This window comes from Lycium barbarum, chromosome 3 (assembly GCF_019175385.1).
Source record: "Lycium barbarum isolate Lr01 chromosome 3, ASM1917538v2, whole genome shotgun sequence".
In the NCBI taxonomy this organism is placed as follows: Eukaryota; Viridiplantae; Streptophyta; class Magnoliopsida; order Solanales; family Solanaceae; genus Lycium; species Lycium barbarum.
Window position 1 is genome coordinate 17,489,577 of NC_083339.1, and position 17,205 is coordinate 17,506,781.

Below are 17,205 nucleotides of genomic sequence, written 5' to 3' on the forward strand. Positions count from 1 at the left end.
AGGGAAGTTAGGCTCTTTGACAGAGATGGCAACCCAAGAGTATCGGTCTTGGAAAATATGGTGTTGGAGAGATCTTCTAGTCTTGCTTTGCAGCGATCTTTAATTGCTCTTTTCCTCTTTTGGATTGGTTGATTGAGCAGTCATTAACTCATTGAAACTTGTTTTCTTTGACAACCTTCAAGTCTCCGTAAATCTTGCTTCGTAATAAGCGGTGAAATCTTCTTCCTTATTGCTTTCTTGACTTTATTAATTGTCCGTTTTTTCTTTATTTCTTTCCGCCTTTGTTGCTGAAAGACTTCTTGAGTTATTAAGTCCTTTGCTGGCAGATCTTCATTGATTTCGGCTAGACTTACTTCATAAATGAGTAAATCGACTTTCCATATGTGGCTTCCTTCTTTAATGCTTTGATTCTGCTTTCTTTCTCCTTTGTAGCTTTTCATAAAGGTTTGCCTGAACAATTATATTGATCATCGTTAAAACCTTAACCATAAGAATATCTTCATCTTTATGGTGACAATTTAAGAGTCACAATTGTAGTCAACTTCCTTGAGTTTTAGTCGACTATCATCAATATTAAAGTTTCATTAGAATTTAATCTAGTCGACTTGAAGTTGAAAACTATACCTTTGTAGTTGACAAAGTTTCTTTGTGCTCCTCCTTTGGCATCAACAAAAGAGAAAAAGGATATATATTTTTCATATAAAAAGGATTAAAAGATCACATTTAATTAATTAAAAGTCAAATGTGCTTATTTTTATATCACAGGGACCAAAATAGAAAAGGGCCAAAAAAGCCATTGAGATATTGACAATAGAACAAAAATACCTTTCATTTAGTATTTGGTCAAAAAATGCCCATGAAATATTAGAAATCAGACTTGTCATTAGTAAACTGAGCCAATATTCTCCTACTCCGTTAATGGGCCTCAAAGTTTTAGTGTTTTCCTTTTTCATATGACGGATGTACAATTTTGTTATTGAACTTTCTTCATCATAGATAGTCAGAACACATATGTGCTACCTAATAGTTATTCTTTATAAAGTAGATAAAAAATTATTGAAAACGTTAATTCAAAGGCTAATGAAAATGCGTCACGTGTACAAGTCACAATCAAAAATCGTCATGTCAAAGATCGTCTTGTCAACTTCAATCTGTGCAAAGAATTTTCCCTTATCACAACTATTCTAGTCTACAACTATCTATAGTTGTTCTGATAATTCAGAAAAGGTACCGAAATTCAAATAAGAAGCGAGAGAAAGTTCATGAATTAAACGCTACAAATTTTCTATAAGCTGTAAGTATTCTTCTACAAGTTTCAAATATCCAAAGATCAAAAAAAATCAAACACCATTCAAGATTTTTTTTTTTTTTTTTGAAAAAATGAAGACAGATCAATACCAAAGTGGTCAAGATCAAATTCACTTATTCGTGAAAAAATTATTATTCGTGACGGCTATCAAAGTGTTCATGTATCGTGACGAATCAATTCAAACAAAATCAAATCTAACATAAGTTCAAGATCAAGCTCAAATTGATACATGTTTTCTTCGATCAGCCTTTTTAAAAATCAGTTGATTAATTAGCACATTACCACGAGGATCATTTTCCTAACATGGAACAGGGTGGAAAAACAGAGAAAAAATAAAAAAATACTTGCTAGTCCATAGTCCATTCGTAAGATGTCGTAAGAGGACACATAATTTACCTCATAACATCTCAATTTACACAAGGGTGTAGGGGAGAAACTAGCTTTAAAAAAAAGGATGTTGAATTGAATTATATTCGACAAGAAAATCAGTTTACATTGCGTAAAAAGGATATAGAAACAAATAAATTACAGTAAATTGGTTAAAAGGGTTCGATAATTACTTTAAATCACAATTTAGAATTCCAAAATAATATTTTAAATTCCTTATATACATTTCTAGCTCCACTACCCAAGCCCGTCAACCTCTTCAACCTCAGTTGATCCAAGTATATTTCCTTGAGCATCATTTCGCATAACAAGCAAACTAACACAATGAAAAAGAGAGGAACAATAAAAACCTAACTCAATGACAATGAAATTAAACTCACTCACTATATTAATCTCTTGATCATTACAACAAGATGTAGAAGAAGACCAACAACCACGAGTAGACAATTATACATACATATAAATTCAAATTAAAAGCTTTAAACTCCCTAAACAACCAAAGACTCCACAAAACACACATACATTATTAGACTAGAACTTCCAAAAAGCACTTGGTAGTTGATAATTTTAACCAGAGATATTAATAGCCTTCACTCCAGGTTTCTTCTCTTCTTCTTTCGGAACAGTCACAGTAAGCACTCCATTCTCCATTGCTGCCTTAATTTCTCCCATTTTAACATTCTCAGGCAACCTGAATCTTCTTAAAAACTTGCCACTACTCCTCTCCATACGGTGCCATTGATCGTTCTTCTCTTCTTGCTCTCTGCTTCTCTCACCACTTATCTGTAATATTCTTCCTTCTTCTACTTCAACTTTCACTTCCTCTTTCTTTATCCCTGGAACGTCCACTTTGAAAATGTGGGCTTGTGGGGTTTCTTTCCAATCGATTCTTGCATTTGCAAGAGCAGAAGTTTCACGAGCAAATGATGGGAAATTTGCGATGGTGTTTGAAGTTGGGAAGCCCTCAAAGGGATCCCATACGTCGAGAGAAAATGGGTCAAAGACGTTGCTCCTACGACCACCAAAAAAGCTTGGAATTAAAGACATTTTCTTTACTCTTTATTTTTTAATTGAAGAAAACAGAGAATATTGTATTAAGCTTGAAATTGGACTTTCTATTGTAGCGTTTGATTTGTCTTATATGATGATGAAAGAACAACGGGGTTGTGATATTTATATTGGGCTTGTCTCGAACTGGAGGGTGATGATCCAAAAGACTTGTGAAGTTCCAGTGTAATCTAGGATGTTCGTCGGTTAATTATTGGATAGGAAACAGAGGAGGATTCTAGAAAGTTCGACAGAAATTTTTTAAAATAAATTTAGTACTTCTTAAATACCTTTCTTATCTCGAACACACTGGAAAAATAGTTAGAAAATCAGCATTAATAATCTTCAAATATTATTTTAAGTGTCTAAAAATTGATATTTTTAATTTAAATGTAACATAAATGAACAACCCTCTAAACTTAGGCATTTCAATTTCAACTTAAATAGTATCTTAATTTAGGCTTGAATCTCAAATAAGTTGAAATTAGCTATACCAATAAATTCATTTCATACCAACAAATGCATAGTAGAAATTAAAAGTACTAAAATTTCTCGATATTTTTAACTGGCATGAAAATTAGAGATTAATTAATATCCTATCGTGTAAGATTTTCTTTACACAATCAGGTAATTTTAAATCCTAATTCCAGTAACTCCTCATATATTAAAATTTTAAATAAGGAAATTAGTAGTACAAGGCAACTTGGACACTACATTTATTCTACCAGAATTTAATTAGGATTATAACTTTGTTTACCAAAAATTCCACGCACTCTACTGACTCTTTTTTTATCTTCATCGCTTCAGTTTTATAGTCTTTTCAACACCATTAAAGCAATCACAATCACCACTCTTTGCGATATTTCTTTATGTCCCATTTCAGTTTCATAAATACATTATATATGTATATATTGACGTACAGTGTACGAAAAGTCCATTAGCTTTAATCAATATTAGCTTAGTCTTGAATTCCTTTAGCCTTTTCTTATATATATTTTTCATGAAAATGTTACAGCATTATAATCAGTTATTCATGTAGAATAACAAGTTTTGTAATTTATCTACAATCAATATATAATATAAAGCTAGGAATAAACAATCTTATGTGGCATCTCTCAATGGCCAAAGATTCTATTTATCTTTTTTCTCCTTTTTTTGGCTTTTTATATCATTTTTAATTATTTTATTTGAATTTAAAAATTCATCTCCAAAACTCGCACCCCTTCATCTTCATAACTTATAGTATTAATTAGTATTAACAATTAATTTCATAGTTCTAATTTAGTATACAAGTTATGACAAAGTTATGACACCTAATTAAAATCACCAGCATGATTATATATATATATATAAAATAAAGCAAGGAATAGAAAAAGTGATGTGACACCTCTTTTTGGCCAAGCAACACATTATCTTTTTTCTCTTTTTTTTTAACATTTTCCCTATTTTTCTCATTTATATGCTAAGGGAAAAAACTAAGAAAAATCAATAATTAATTAACTCTCTTATCTATATATGTTAAATGTGCTAAAGTTTTTTTATTCCAAAAATGAATGAAACGTAAAATGTGCTAACGTTTGTTCATTCCAAACGTAGATTAATATTGAAACGTCTGAAGAGTATGGGGCATTGAAGTCCTTATAAAAATTAACTACCCCAATAATGGCTATATTTAATTATAATAAACTCATATATTAAAAAGCTATGGAGATGAAAAGTTTAAGTTATGAAGGTAGGCTATATAACAATTGTGGTTATTGGGTCATCACCCATTGCATTCATGTAAATCCTCAAGATTCAACAATAGAGATTTCATCACAGAAAGGAGAGAAACCAAGCACAGGTAGCATCTTGAATGTGTAGTGCCGCTTGATGATAAGCTTAATTAGACATGATTATTCTCTCTGTATCTTTTTATTGTATAATTGTCTTAATTTTCGTATTTTCTATTCATTATTTTTTTTCTTGAAGAAGATTGTCATTTAACCAAGAAATCATAGTTCAAATTGATGTTCATTCACTAACGTTTTGCAGGGAGCATCTTGGACCTGCTTGATGATAAGCTTAATTAGATATGATTATCCTCTTGGTAACTTTTTATTTTTCGTATTTTCTATTCATTATCTTTTTTCATTGAGAAGATTGTTATTTTACCAAGAAATCATAGTTCAGAATTGATGTTCAATTATATGTTTTCTATTTTGGTGTTAATTATAACTCGCTATTGTTTTGCTTAAACAAGATTAGCATAGAGTACCGGTATAGTTACTTGGTCGATAGAGTTACTTGGCGGCTACAATTTTATGTAGCTTTATGTAGCAAGAATGATTTGCAACATGATCAAATACGACTACTTATTAAGAATGAGAAACCGTTGTACAATGGTGAATTTAATAGAGAGATCTCAAGAAATTACTTATGAGAAATTCTTTTTTTTTTTTTTTTTTGCACTTCTCCTTGCTAAGAACAATATTTATTTTTGCATTTTCAAAATAATAAAATATAAAAATTCAAAATATTTCAGTGAGAGCAATAAACTGTTTATTTTTTTTAATTTTTAATTATGAACAAAGTAATCAAGAGCGAAAAGTGTCAAAAAGGGTTAAGTATATTAGAGCTTTAAGTGCAAAAGAAGAATGATGTGACACATCTCTTGACTAAAAAATATAATTATATTTTTATCCTTTTTATGAATCACCTCTATTAATTATATAAGTTAAACGTGCTTATGTTTTTTTCATTCCAAAGATGAATGAAAAGTTGCCTAACGAGGAGGCATTCAAATTCTCACAAAGTTTAACTACCCAAATTTAATTGTAAACTCATATATTATAAAGTTATGGAGATAAAAACCTTTTTTTTTTGGGTTAACAATGGAGATAAAAAGTTGTAAGTTATAACTGTAAACACAAAGAATTAATTATTTGGACAAAATAATGAAAACATATGAAATTAATTAACTTATGTATATAGTGTTGTGTCATTAACGATAGAATTCACTCGTGGAGATTGAAGATGCACATGGATTAACATCTTAATGCCTGCACTAAAATACAAAAGATAAGATGAGGTGAAGCCTGACTTTACCGAACTTCATGATTTAGGCACAGTTTAACTAAGCGTTTAATAGCACTATTTTTCAGTGAAAGACCTTTTCTCTCATTATGGATGAAAACTGAAAACTACATCTAAATAAAATTACTAATAAAAGTTAATTTCTTTTTCCCAAATGGTCGATAATTCATTTCTGCAAGAACTTTTTCATTATAAATTAACAAAAAAGGTATGCATGGATTTGTTTTTATGTTTAATGTTTTATATGTATGTTTTGTTATAAATTTGTTTTTTTTTTGCTTCTACATGTTTTTACGATATATTTGTGGGTAATTTTTGGTATTATAAAATATTTATTTTATCTGTACAACTAAACTTATAATGTAATATACAATCGCGCGAAGCGCGGACAAGTTCACTAGTTATATATAAACAATAACATCAAGTAAAAAATTTGCAAGATGTGAAGAGATAGCGGATACGAGAAAGCCAACTGGTTGCAACACCACAAGGAATCTCAAACTAAATTATTGTAAATGAACATCAATTAGCATAAAAGATGCATATGGGAAACAAAGTCTCTTTATATGAGTTTTAACTTTTCAAACAAAGAAGAGAAAATTCACAAGAAGTTGCAATTAGAAGATGGTTTCAACAAAAAATAAATGATGTACAAAAAAAAGTCCAAACATGACTAGATTGTGTTGGAAATAAAATAAAGCTCTAATCACTTTGACAGAGTTGGAAGGATGATGAAAGCCATAGATGAGGAGAGAGAACATAAAAACAGATCTGAAGAGTTAAAAGAGCAGAGAGAATTACAGAGATAACTTGGCAAGGGTTTAAAAAGAGACAGAGAGAGAAATAAAACTAAAAATTATTAGAAGAGCTGATAACCGGCAATTGCCAGTGAAAATTACCTGAATGTGTAAAAAAAACCTTACACTGACAGAGGATATTAGCTAATCTCTAAAAATTATGATAGGCCTCAAGATTGCTAAAAAGTATAAGATGTAAAGTAAATATACTAATATAATGTTAGGTGCACAAACAAAATTTCACAGTGATAGCTGAAAATATTAGGAGCCAATATATAAAGTGTAGGAATCTTTTAATGGTGTGAGATTATTTAGAAAAAATCGTGCGGGCTTGGTCCAAAGCAAAACAATATCACAATATGTTAAGAGTATTTGCGGGCTGATTGAACCCGACAATTGGTATCAGAGTTCAAGTTCGACGAGACAAGTATGACAATGGAAGAGAGATGCAAGGGGCCCAGTTTGGCAACGCCCACACAATCAAAAAGTAAAATTGCTTTGAACGCTTGGCTGTCACAAGCCAGTTATCCTTTTGGCAACTTTTCTTAATATCGGACTTCGATTGCCGTAAATACTCAGACGATATGGCTGACACACAATGAATGTTGGAAATTCACCTGTGGATTGTGATAATAAGCCACATAAAACTTAGTTCGAGGGGACGACTCGTTGGTCGTGGTGAAGGGCCCTATAGAACTTGCTTCGAGGGGGAAATTGTTAGGTGCGCAAACAAAGTCTCACACTAATAACTAAAAAGAACAGAGTCAATATATAAGTGTAGAGATCTCTTAATGATGTGAGGTTTTTTTTTAAAAAAAAAAAAAAAAAAACTTGTAGACTTGACCCAGAGCAGACAATATCAAACTATATTAAAAGTATATACTAAAACATAATCTCAAACATTTACTCGTCCTCTATATTAGTCATTAAGATCTCACGTCTGGGCACTAGTGTACGATTTCAAGAGCTTGTTTATGAAAGATGAACAAAAGCTCACTTATAGGAAAACAGGTACATATGATGAAATAATAATTGAAATAGTATACGCTAGATTGAAAATACTAAAATACGTAGCTTTCTTCCTTCTCCACTATTTCATATGCAAACATTGGTATCCTTAGTTTTAGGTTCAATTTTGGAAAGGAGACGCGAGTAAACAATCCTTTGAAGAAACAAAGGCCAGAACTTTCCGTTGAATACTACCCCCACTGAACCCAATTTATGTATAATTCAATTTTTTAGAACTAATTTTTAAAAAGAGAAAAGGATCAAAAATATTCCTCTACTTTGAAAAAAAAGCTAAAAATATCTTCCATTACAAATTTGAGTCAAAAATACCCCTCCGGTCATTAAAGTTTTCAAATATACTCCTTTCTTAACGGAAATCCCCAACATAACCCGATTTTATTTTTAAATCCGCTCCATTTAAACCCGACTCAACTAATAAAAAACTCATATGGGTTACCCGCTCCTGTGCCTAGTGGCTCCAGATATAGTACTCGGTAGGGCTGGGCATAAATACTGAAAATCGAAAAATCCGACGGAACCGAACCGAACTAGTTTGGTTCGGTGTTTGGTGTCCACCTTCAAAAAATCAAAATCGAAATAGCCAAATCGAAGTTTGATAAAACCGAACCAAACGCCCACCGAAATTTAATACATTACCCAAAAAAATTAAAATAGTCCAGGCCCATTAAGTTTAAGCCCAAAAAAACCCAATTGTATCCCTAATTTTCCACTTCAGTTGAGAAAATCAAATATTCTTAACAAAGAAAGGTGACTAGGATGTGTATTTAGGATTAATGTGTGCCATTTATGTGTTTTCTTAATTATTCTTACGATATTTATATAACACCTAGTAATCTTATATCATGGTTATGGTTTTATGTTCTTGTGTATCCTGTTTGTTTGATTTTGATTTCAATTTATCAATTTTATTTTTATTGCTTTTGAGAATATGAATTAGTGTGAATGGAATCGCTTCTAATATCATATAAAAAAAACCAAATTAAAAAAACCTAAACCGAACCGAACCGAATTTCAAAAAACCGAAACCGAAAGAACCGAACCGAACTAGTTTGGTTCAGTGTTCCGTATCAACCTTCAAAAACTCGAAACCGAAGTTTGATAAAACCAAACCGAAGAACCGAACATCCACCCCCTACTCAGGAACAAGTTGATCACATATGAGTTTTTTATGTAGTTAGGTTGATTTTAAATGAAGCCGGTTTAACAATAAAATTGGGTTATGTTAGGGATTTCACAGGGATATATTTGAAAACTTTAATGAAAGGAAAGGTATTTTTGACATAAATTTGTAATGAAAGATATTTTTAACCTTTTTCCCAAAGTAGAGGGACATTTTTGACCATTTTCTCTTTTAAAAATTTAATCGCAAAATAAGACATAAAGCTTTTAAATTTTTCAAAATAAAATTTGCATATTTAAAAACTAAAAAAAAAAAAAAAGATGATAAACCACTGTAGCTAAAAAAATTTAAAAATAACATAAAAAATTAGGTAAAAAAATTATTGGACTCTCAAAATATAGACACTGCATGAATTGGATTGGGATGAAGAGAGTACTCCCTAGAAGACAACATTTCCTCTCCTCTCTAGAAAGCACCTTTTACATAAGACTGGCGAACTCTAGATGCCACGTTAAAAAAGGTGACACAAATGTAGAACCCCCTCGAAATTTCAATTGTCAAGAAAGTCCCTATAAATATTGGCACATGCTTAATCAACAATGCAAGCACAAAAATTTCCAACAAAGTGATCCAACTTGGCTTCTTATTTACTTCATTTCACTTAGCTATCCAAAAACAAATGGCACTAATTCCTAAAATGCTCGACGATATTTTCCGACCCCTTAGCCTAATTGACTCAACTCATGATGAAACCTCTAAGTATGCCAATCCACGTGTCGATTGGAGAGAAACTCAAGAAGCTCATGTGTTCAAAGCTGATCTTCCAGGATTAAAAAAAGAGGAAGTTAAAGTTGAAGTTGAGGAAGGAAGGGTCTTGCAAATAAGTGGTGAGATTAGGGGTGCTGATAAAGAAGATCAAAAGAAGGAGAATGAGACGTGGAGACGTGTTGAGAGGCCACGTGGCAAGTTTTGCCGAAGGTTTTGGCTACCTGAAAATGCTAAGCTTGATGAGGTGAAGGCTTGTATGGAGAATGGGGTTCTTACTGTTACTATTCCTAAACAGGAGATTAAGAAACCTGAGGTCAAAACCATTGAGATTAGTGGCTAATTAATGCTGTATTTATCTTTTTAGTACTTAATACTAATTGTGAGTGAGCTTTGTGTGGCATTTTCTTATTTTCTTGATTATGGTGTGAGATATATGAGTATTTGGTCATGTTGTAAGTTTTTGTAATTTGTAACAATAATAAAATTTGTTTGTTTGTAAAATATTCAAGAATTGGGATCTCAAAATTTTCTTATTTTTGAAGGCATTGGCACAATGGCATTTGAAGATGGTACGAATCCAAGGCTATCTTGTGAGTCGGAGCCAAGTTTCTGACAGAATTTGTTAGTTGAACTTTAAGGTGATGCGAGGCCCATCATTAAGAATTTTATATTGGTTTACGCCAAGATCATTCCTATCATTTGGTTGCGCGGATTGGCCTTCAAAGGCTTCTTTAATTTTTGCTCCTCAAATTATTGGTCTTTAATTTTTGTACTTCGCCTATAAATTTATGGATTTTGGGTTTGAATTTCGTTCAATTAAAAAATTAAAAAATTGCAAGATAGAGATTTAAGAATTTTAAATTCAAACTTTACATCTGATAAGGCGGAGTTTGGGCGCAAGTTTGTTTTAAGGTATAATTTTTGTTCGAATTGACTTAAATTTGGGTGAAAGTTAGATCATAAAAGTTTGTCGTAAGATAAATTTTTATCCGAATAGATTTAATTTTGCCTTAAAAAATTATTGAGTCAAAATTTGAATTCAAAATTTCTCGATAATTAGGCGAAGGGAAAAATTAAAGAACCCCCGCCCCGAATAAGGGCAATCGTGCAAGTTATCCCATTCATATTGCAAGGCTCATTGGGTCAGGAATGGATCATGATCAAGCGTGACGCTTACTTGATGCTTTGATTAAGAAATGTAGCTATAACATAGTTGTTATTGATTATAACTTTTGACATGATGGTCAACGCAGTCATTGATTCGGTTCGATGCATATATGCATACAATATAAAAGAAAATTTAAAATATATACAAATAATAAGATTTCCACTTAGTATCTTCACCTAGAAGTGGAAACTGTTGTGGCAGGGGCGTGGCCCTAGTTGTGATGCTTGTTGCTCTGGTTTCCTTTACAAACTTTTAGACTTTGAATTTGCGCATCTAGTCTTACTATCACTCGACAAACTAAATTCAGGAACAATAATGAGATGAACTAGTTCCAACAATTCAATGCAAGTTGCAAAGTACACTCATATATAGGCATCAAGGAAAGGAAAATCCTCTCTCTTGTGGTTCTATCTAATCACACGATGAGGAGATCAAGGGCATTGATGGCATGAGCTACAGCTAGTTCCAAGAGCAAAAGCTATGTTCCAAGTCCACAAAAGAAATTGCATAACCATACAGATAAAAATTATACACAAAAATACAAAAAAAAATATATCAAAATTAAATAGTACTCCTATTTATTTCACGTACGGTTGATTTACTGGAGATACAAAAATTTTACCAATTTATATGGCTCGGCATGGGCTGCTTCATGATGTAGCACAAACTATTTGTATTTTTATCTCCATAAAAGACTAGTGGCTCCTTCTAGATTTATTATCACTTACTTGGTTTTGCAGTCATCTTTCTTGGACTGGATTGATCTTATGTCTTCAATTAACTTGTTAATATTACAAAACGACGACCCACCTTCCCTAACACTCTTTTGGGCCAAATTAGCAAACTTGGAAGTTGATTTTGCAATCTCTTCATCCTTATCTTCCATTAAAACTCTAACCATTCTCTCAACCGTTGATCTATCACATGAATCCTTCATATCAATTCCAACTCTCCATATGTCACTCACACACCTACTATTCACTTTTTGGTCCACAATAAGGGGCCAACATATCATGGGCACACCAACAGTGATACTTTCCAAAGTCGAGTTCCATCCACTGTGGGTCAGGAACCCTCCCACGGCACAATGGGCCAAAACTTCCTCTTGTGGAGCCCAACTCACAACATAACCCCTTTCGTTAGTCGGACACATAATCTCCTCTGGAAGTCCATTAGGCCCATTACCAAAAACCAAGTCTGGTCTAATGACCCATAGAAATGGTTTCCCACTATTAATCAAACCATGCCAAAATTCCAAGATTTGGTCAGGGGACATCACCACTACACTTCCAAAGCTAACATATATTACAGATTTCGCAGGTTGTTTGTCCAACCACGCGATGCAAGTTCTATCTTCTTGCCTCAGGCTACCGGTCGCTGCACCAGCGACCGGTGAGTCGTCCATTTGAGATTTCAAGAGAGCCTGTAGTGGACCAATAGTGTAGACTTTGGAATAAATTGAATGAAGCTGTCTTATAATAGGGGCTTCAAGGTCTTCAAAAGTGTTGAGTATTAGACCTGAGGCCCTCCTCATTTTTGAGGTTTGTTCCAAGAAAAATTTCAAGATTGAAGGATCAACTTCACATCTGCAAATACTTGGAAGATCTCGTCGCCTCAAAACTTTTTCCAACTCAGTGATACAAGTTACTAGACGATCTATGTCTTCATCTCCTAAAACACAACATTGTTGTTTCACAGAAGGAAATTAATTAAAAGTGAACACAGACTAAATCATAAACTAGAAATTACTTTCATCCCCTCATTTTAACGGTCGCTTAGCTTAAAAAATTATCCCAAAATAAGTGTCACTTTAGAAATTCAAGACCAAAGTTGAGAGTTGTTCCTACTATACCCTTGACATTAAATAATTAGTCTTTTTCAATATTGCTTAACTCTCACAAAACATCTAATAAATAAAGATAACTTAGTAAACTATTTGTATTTATTGATTTTCTTAATGTGAGTGAAAAGAACTGAACTGGCAGTTAAAATGGACGGATCGGAGGGAGTAGGAAAACAGGAATGTAACATACCAGAAACGCCCAATGAGTGAGTCATTTTACTTAAATATACCTCTAATAATTCAAGTTGAAAATTGAATTGATTTCTCACCTTCGCGCACGGGGATCTCCTTTTGCTCGATAAGCTTCTCCAGATGAAAGTAAACCCAAGTACAGGTAGCGCTGTAAGTGCGAAAAGTAATGACTGGCATTTCAAGCTCTTCTTCAACATCAATGGCCAAAGTAGACATTATCCCATCAGCAATAATACAACACGGTGCATGCCAAATCTCCTCGCGCTCTAAATCATCTCTTCTCAACAGCGAGATGATTAAATCTCTAAACATGATTTTACCCGTGGAATTAATAGAAGTGAATAAGTCCTTGATTGATGAACTATCGCGAGGATGCTCTGGCGGTAATCCATCAGGAATGGACAAAAAGCGAAAACCAGGGAATTGACTTAATGGTGATTTGTCAATGTTTTCAACAATGATGTTGTGAATGTGGTCTGTGTTAACGAATGAGATTCGAAATCCAGCGTGGCAAAGAACCTCGGCTAACATAAGCATTGGTTTGATATGGCCTTGTGCAGGGAAAGGTAGCATGACTACATGAGGTTGAGGATTAGCCATTAGAATATACTCCCTGTGTTTCAATTTATGCGGCTTGATTCGAAGTACGAGGGTCAAATTAACTAATGTTCGGTGCTAAGGAAGCTTTTTCATACTTAGAAAAGGATGGTTCTAAAGTAGGTGCCAAGCTAAGAAAAGGCGGAGAATTCCTGCTTCCAATTCGTAGACTTAAAAAATGTGATTTGCCACATTGTTGAGTGATCTTTATGGTGAGTCCGATACATGATTGATTAATGCCGATTCTCATCAACATATGTAAGATCGTGAATCCAGACATAACATCTTTAATTTTCCTGAAATAAAATTTACATATTTAGAAACTACATAAAAAGTATTATAAGTCACAATACTTAGAGCATGTTTGCATTGGCCTATTTTAGGTGCTTTTAAGCACTTTTGTAGTGTTTGGATAAGATAAAAGGTGCTTTTAAACACTTATTTTTAGAGCATGTTTGCATTGGCTTATTTTGTTATTTTAGAGCATGTTTGCATTGACTTATTTTAGGTGTTTTTAAGTCAAAACAGCTTTTAAGCACTTTTATAGTGTTTGGATAAGATAAAAAAAGTGGTTTTAAACACTTGTTTTTAAGCTAAAATAACAAAAAATGAGCCGAAAGCCATAAGTTAGGCTTATAAGTCAATCCAAAACAGGCTCTTAACAATTCAAAATATTTCAAATAAATTATGGTTCCAAATATTAATTAAGACAAACAAATTGAAACGAAGAGAGTAGTACAGTGGCGGTTCTAAAATAGGTACAATCGAGTTTGAACGTTATCTAATCCGCTAATTGGAATAATTAAGGATCTTCTATGGAGAGTTCAATGTCATTATTTGAAAGAAAGTTCTATTTGCATATATTTTAGAAACCAGACAAGCAAACACATACACAAACTGTATATATAACCAAAATTTGAATAATGGAAAATTAAGTTAAAGAGGAATCGAAGCAAGAACCTGGCTTATACAGAGTGTGAAGAAGAACTAGTGAGGTACAACTCCGTAGCTACTCTGTACAATCTACGAAGCTTGATCTGTTCAAGTGAGATTTAAAGCTGGAATATTGCAGTGAGAATAGTAGATTTTGATGATTAATTTGTGTAAATGGAAAAAAGGATCCCATTTATAGAGACACAAATATATATTGATCAGACTATGCTTGTGTGGTTGACGTTATCTGCTTCGGTCCTGAGGTGCGGTTTGGCCATAAAAGTTTTTTTTTTTTTTTGGAAATTTTTTTCACTTTTTTCGCTTTTGAGCGTTTGGCCATAAATATTCCGAACACAATTTGTTTCTGAAATATTAAAAACTCAAAAAATTTATTTTTCAAAAAACTTGTTTCTCAAAAAAAATTCACTTTTTTACAATTATATTCATCAAAAACTACAATTTCAAAAACTATGGTCAAACACAAGTCCAACTTCAACTTCAAAAATTCCAAAAAAAGTGAATTTGTTTTTGATATCTGTGACCAAACGCCTACTGAATGTTGGATTTTTTTTCTTTTTTTTTTTTGTCCTGCAAAAGAAAATTTTATCAATTACTCACTTTAATAATGTGATATTATATTAGATCCTGAAACTCTTCTGTTATGTCTTATGGGATACATTCTTTGTCCTAGTTTATGCGGCATTTTTTCATTTTTTTAATTAGTTAAAAAAAATGACATATTTTAGTAAATAACAATTTAATTTCAAACTTTTCATTTTACGCTTAAGGGGATATTTTATAAATATACAAATATCTATGACTATTTTAGATTACAAGTTTTATAAATCAATTATGCTTTTTAAAACTCCGTTATAATTAATACTTTGGCTAAAGTAAAGATGATTGTTGAACATTTATACCTTGGAGCGGTATACCATTTCACTCATGGAAATTATGGGCCAGAATGCCCAACTCAAAGAGTTCTACAGAAAAACCCAGTTAATCGGATAATAGGCCCAAGCCTGATAATGTAGAATTTGTTGGTCATTTGCACGATTGTCCTTCAAAGGCACTGGTCTTTAATTTATGTCCCTCAAATTGGTGATATTTAGTTTTTGGCCTTCACCTAATACCTCGAAGTTCTATGTTCAAACCCCGGCTCAATAAAAAAAAATAAAAAAATCGCAAGGCAAAGTTTCGTAACAAAATTAGGCCCATTTGGGAAAAAATTAGACCTTAAGGCAAAATTTTGTAAAATTTCAACTCAATAAAAAAAAAATTGCCTTAATGGAAACCTCTACCTTTAGACAGAGTTTGCCTCAAATTCTGCCTTATCAGGTTGAGTTTGAGGCAAAACTCTATCTTACGACTTCAAATTCTACCTTGCGATTTTATTTTATTTTTAATTTTGACTAAGTGGGGTTCGAACTCAGAACCAAGAGATTTTTAGCAAAGGCCAAAAATTAAAGACAACCAATTTGAGGGCCAAAAGTTAAAGACCAGTGCCTTTGATAGGACATTCCGCACAAAAACAAATGAGAATTTGTTGACCAGTAAATAAATAATGGGCTTTTCGTGGACCTCTAGATTGAGTCACATCCTAGCCCAAGTTGAACTGAACCTCTAATCCAAATTGGTCAATTAACCAACTACAATTTCACACATGCATCAGCTGATGCTATGTGTTGGGAAAATAGAGAGAGAGGGGCTGTGGCGAATTTAGTATTTTCACTCAGGAGTGTTTGGAAAAAAATAACAAAAGTTAAACATAAAAATAATGTTGTGCCTGGACGCTAGAGAGGATTTTGAACACCCTGGACCGCTTGAAATAATTTTTTTGAATTTATTTGGGTATTCAAAACTTACATATGTACACAAATACAGAAAATCTATCATATATATACAGTGTAATTTTTTACTGAATGAGCAGCCTCCCACCCCCTAAATCCCCCCGGGGGAACTAATTAGTTTGCATAAATGAAACTAAACTAAAGAAAGTTCTTTGATCAGTTAGGTCCACACATACTACGGAGTGAATAATTTTGAGACTATAGCAATTTCAATATAATTCTCTAATCCTGCTCCTCCCTTAATTAGAAGTCTCGAATTTGAGCTCTGGATATAAAAAAAAATTTGGTGGGGAGTGCTTCCTCCCGAATGGGGCTCTCGCAGTACAAAAATAGGTAATTTGTGAAGGTTAAAAATTACAATTTGCGGAGGTTTTAGCCTCCACTATTTGCTAGAAGAGGCTAAAACCTCCGCGAATTACAACTTTCAACCTCCGTAAATTAACAAATTTTTTTAGTGTCGCGGCGTGAATTCGCATATAGTCGGGCTCCAATGCGAGTACCGGATACCGGGTGGAAAACCAAAAAAAACTCGTCTTACAAAAGTAATTGTCTTAAGAATTTATTTCCCTGTTTGTAAGTTCCCCACAACCTATATGGTAAGTTCCCCGCAACCTGTTTGTAAGCTAACACCTTCAGTTTTTAGCTTTGCATGTACTCAAGTATGCTAGCGTAGGTGGGTGGGGGAACAAGATTCTGTACTAAATGTTGCGTAATATGTTCTTTAAGGTAATCTTAATATAGAGAAATCATTATTCGTTGTTTTGTCGTTTAAGCTGTTATGTTTTTCGCGATAGAAAAGAAAAACTAATTAGCTACTAATTAATTTAAAACAAACTATTTTATGTAACCTTCATTTATTTTTATTTTAACATTTCACCCACGAACATATAATCTTATGAATTTAATTGTATACGTTAATAGATGTGGGAAAAAAAAACATTTTGACATATTTATTTATTTTATTATTTTTAGAATCAATCCTACGATTTCTGGGGTTTCCACGCTTGAAATTATCAGTGTAATAATTTAATCTGTTATGGCTGGTTATTTTCTCTATTTTGCATGCAGAGTTATCAGATCATGTTATAAG

The 17,205-nt window shown here is 32.7% G+C and overlaps 3 protein-coding genes across 3 annotated transcripts; 1 reads left to right on the forward strand and 2 right to left on the reverse strand.

The window, feature by feature from the left end:
• Positions 1 to 2,061: 2,061 nt before the first annotated feature.
• LOC132630594 (18.2 kDa class I heat shock protein-like) lies at positions 2,062 to 2,855 on the reverse strand. Its single transcript, XM_060346165.1, has one exon. The coding sequence runs from the start codon at positions 2,741 to 2,743 to the stop codon at positions 2,264 to 2,266; it is 480 nt and encodes a 159-aa protein (XP_060202148.1). The 5' UTR covers positions 2,744 to 2,855; the 3' UTR covers positions 2,062 to 2,263.
• A 6,046-nt stretch (positions 2,856 to 8,901) lies between these two features.
• On the forward strand, positions 8,902 to 10,033 carry LOC132630422 (18.1 kDa class I heat shock protein-like). Its single transcript, XM_060345998.1, has 2 exons — positions 8,902 to 8,913; positions 9,300 to 10,033. The coding sequence occupies exons 1-2, from the start codon at positions 8,902 to 8,904 to the stop codon at positions 9,870 to 9,872; spliced, it is 585 nt and encodes a 194-aa protein (XP_060201981.1). The 3' UTR covers positions 9,873 to 10,033.
• A 1,012-nt stretch (positions 10,034 to 11,045) lies between these two features.
• On the reverse strand, positions 11,046 to 14,492 carry LOC132630593 (7-deoxyloganetic acid glucosyltransferase-like). Its single transcript, XM_060346164.1, has 3 exons — positions 14,293 to 14,492; positions 12,813 to 13,628; positions 11,046 to 12,371 (listed from the first exon to the last, which is right to left on the reverse strand). Exons 2-3 carry the CDS (start codon positions 13,333 to 13,335, stop codon positions 11,425 to 11,427), a joined length of 1,470 nt encoding a protein of 489 aa, XP_060202147.1. The 5' UTR covers positions 13,336 to 13,628; positions 14,293 to 14,492; the 3' UTR covers positions 11,046 to 11,424.
• Positions 14,493 to 17,205: the final 2,713 nt, after the last annotated feature.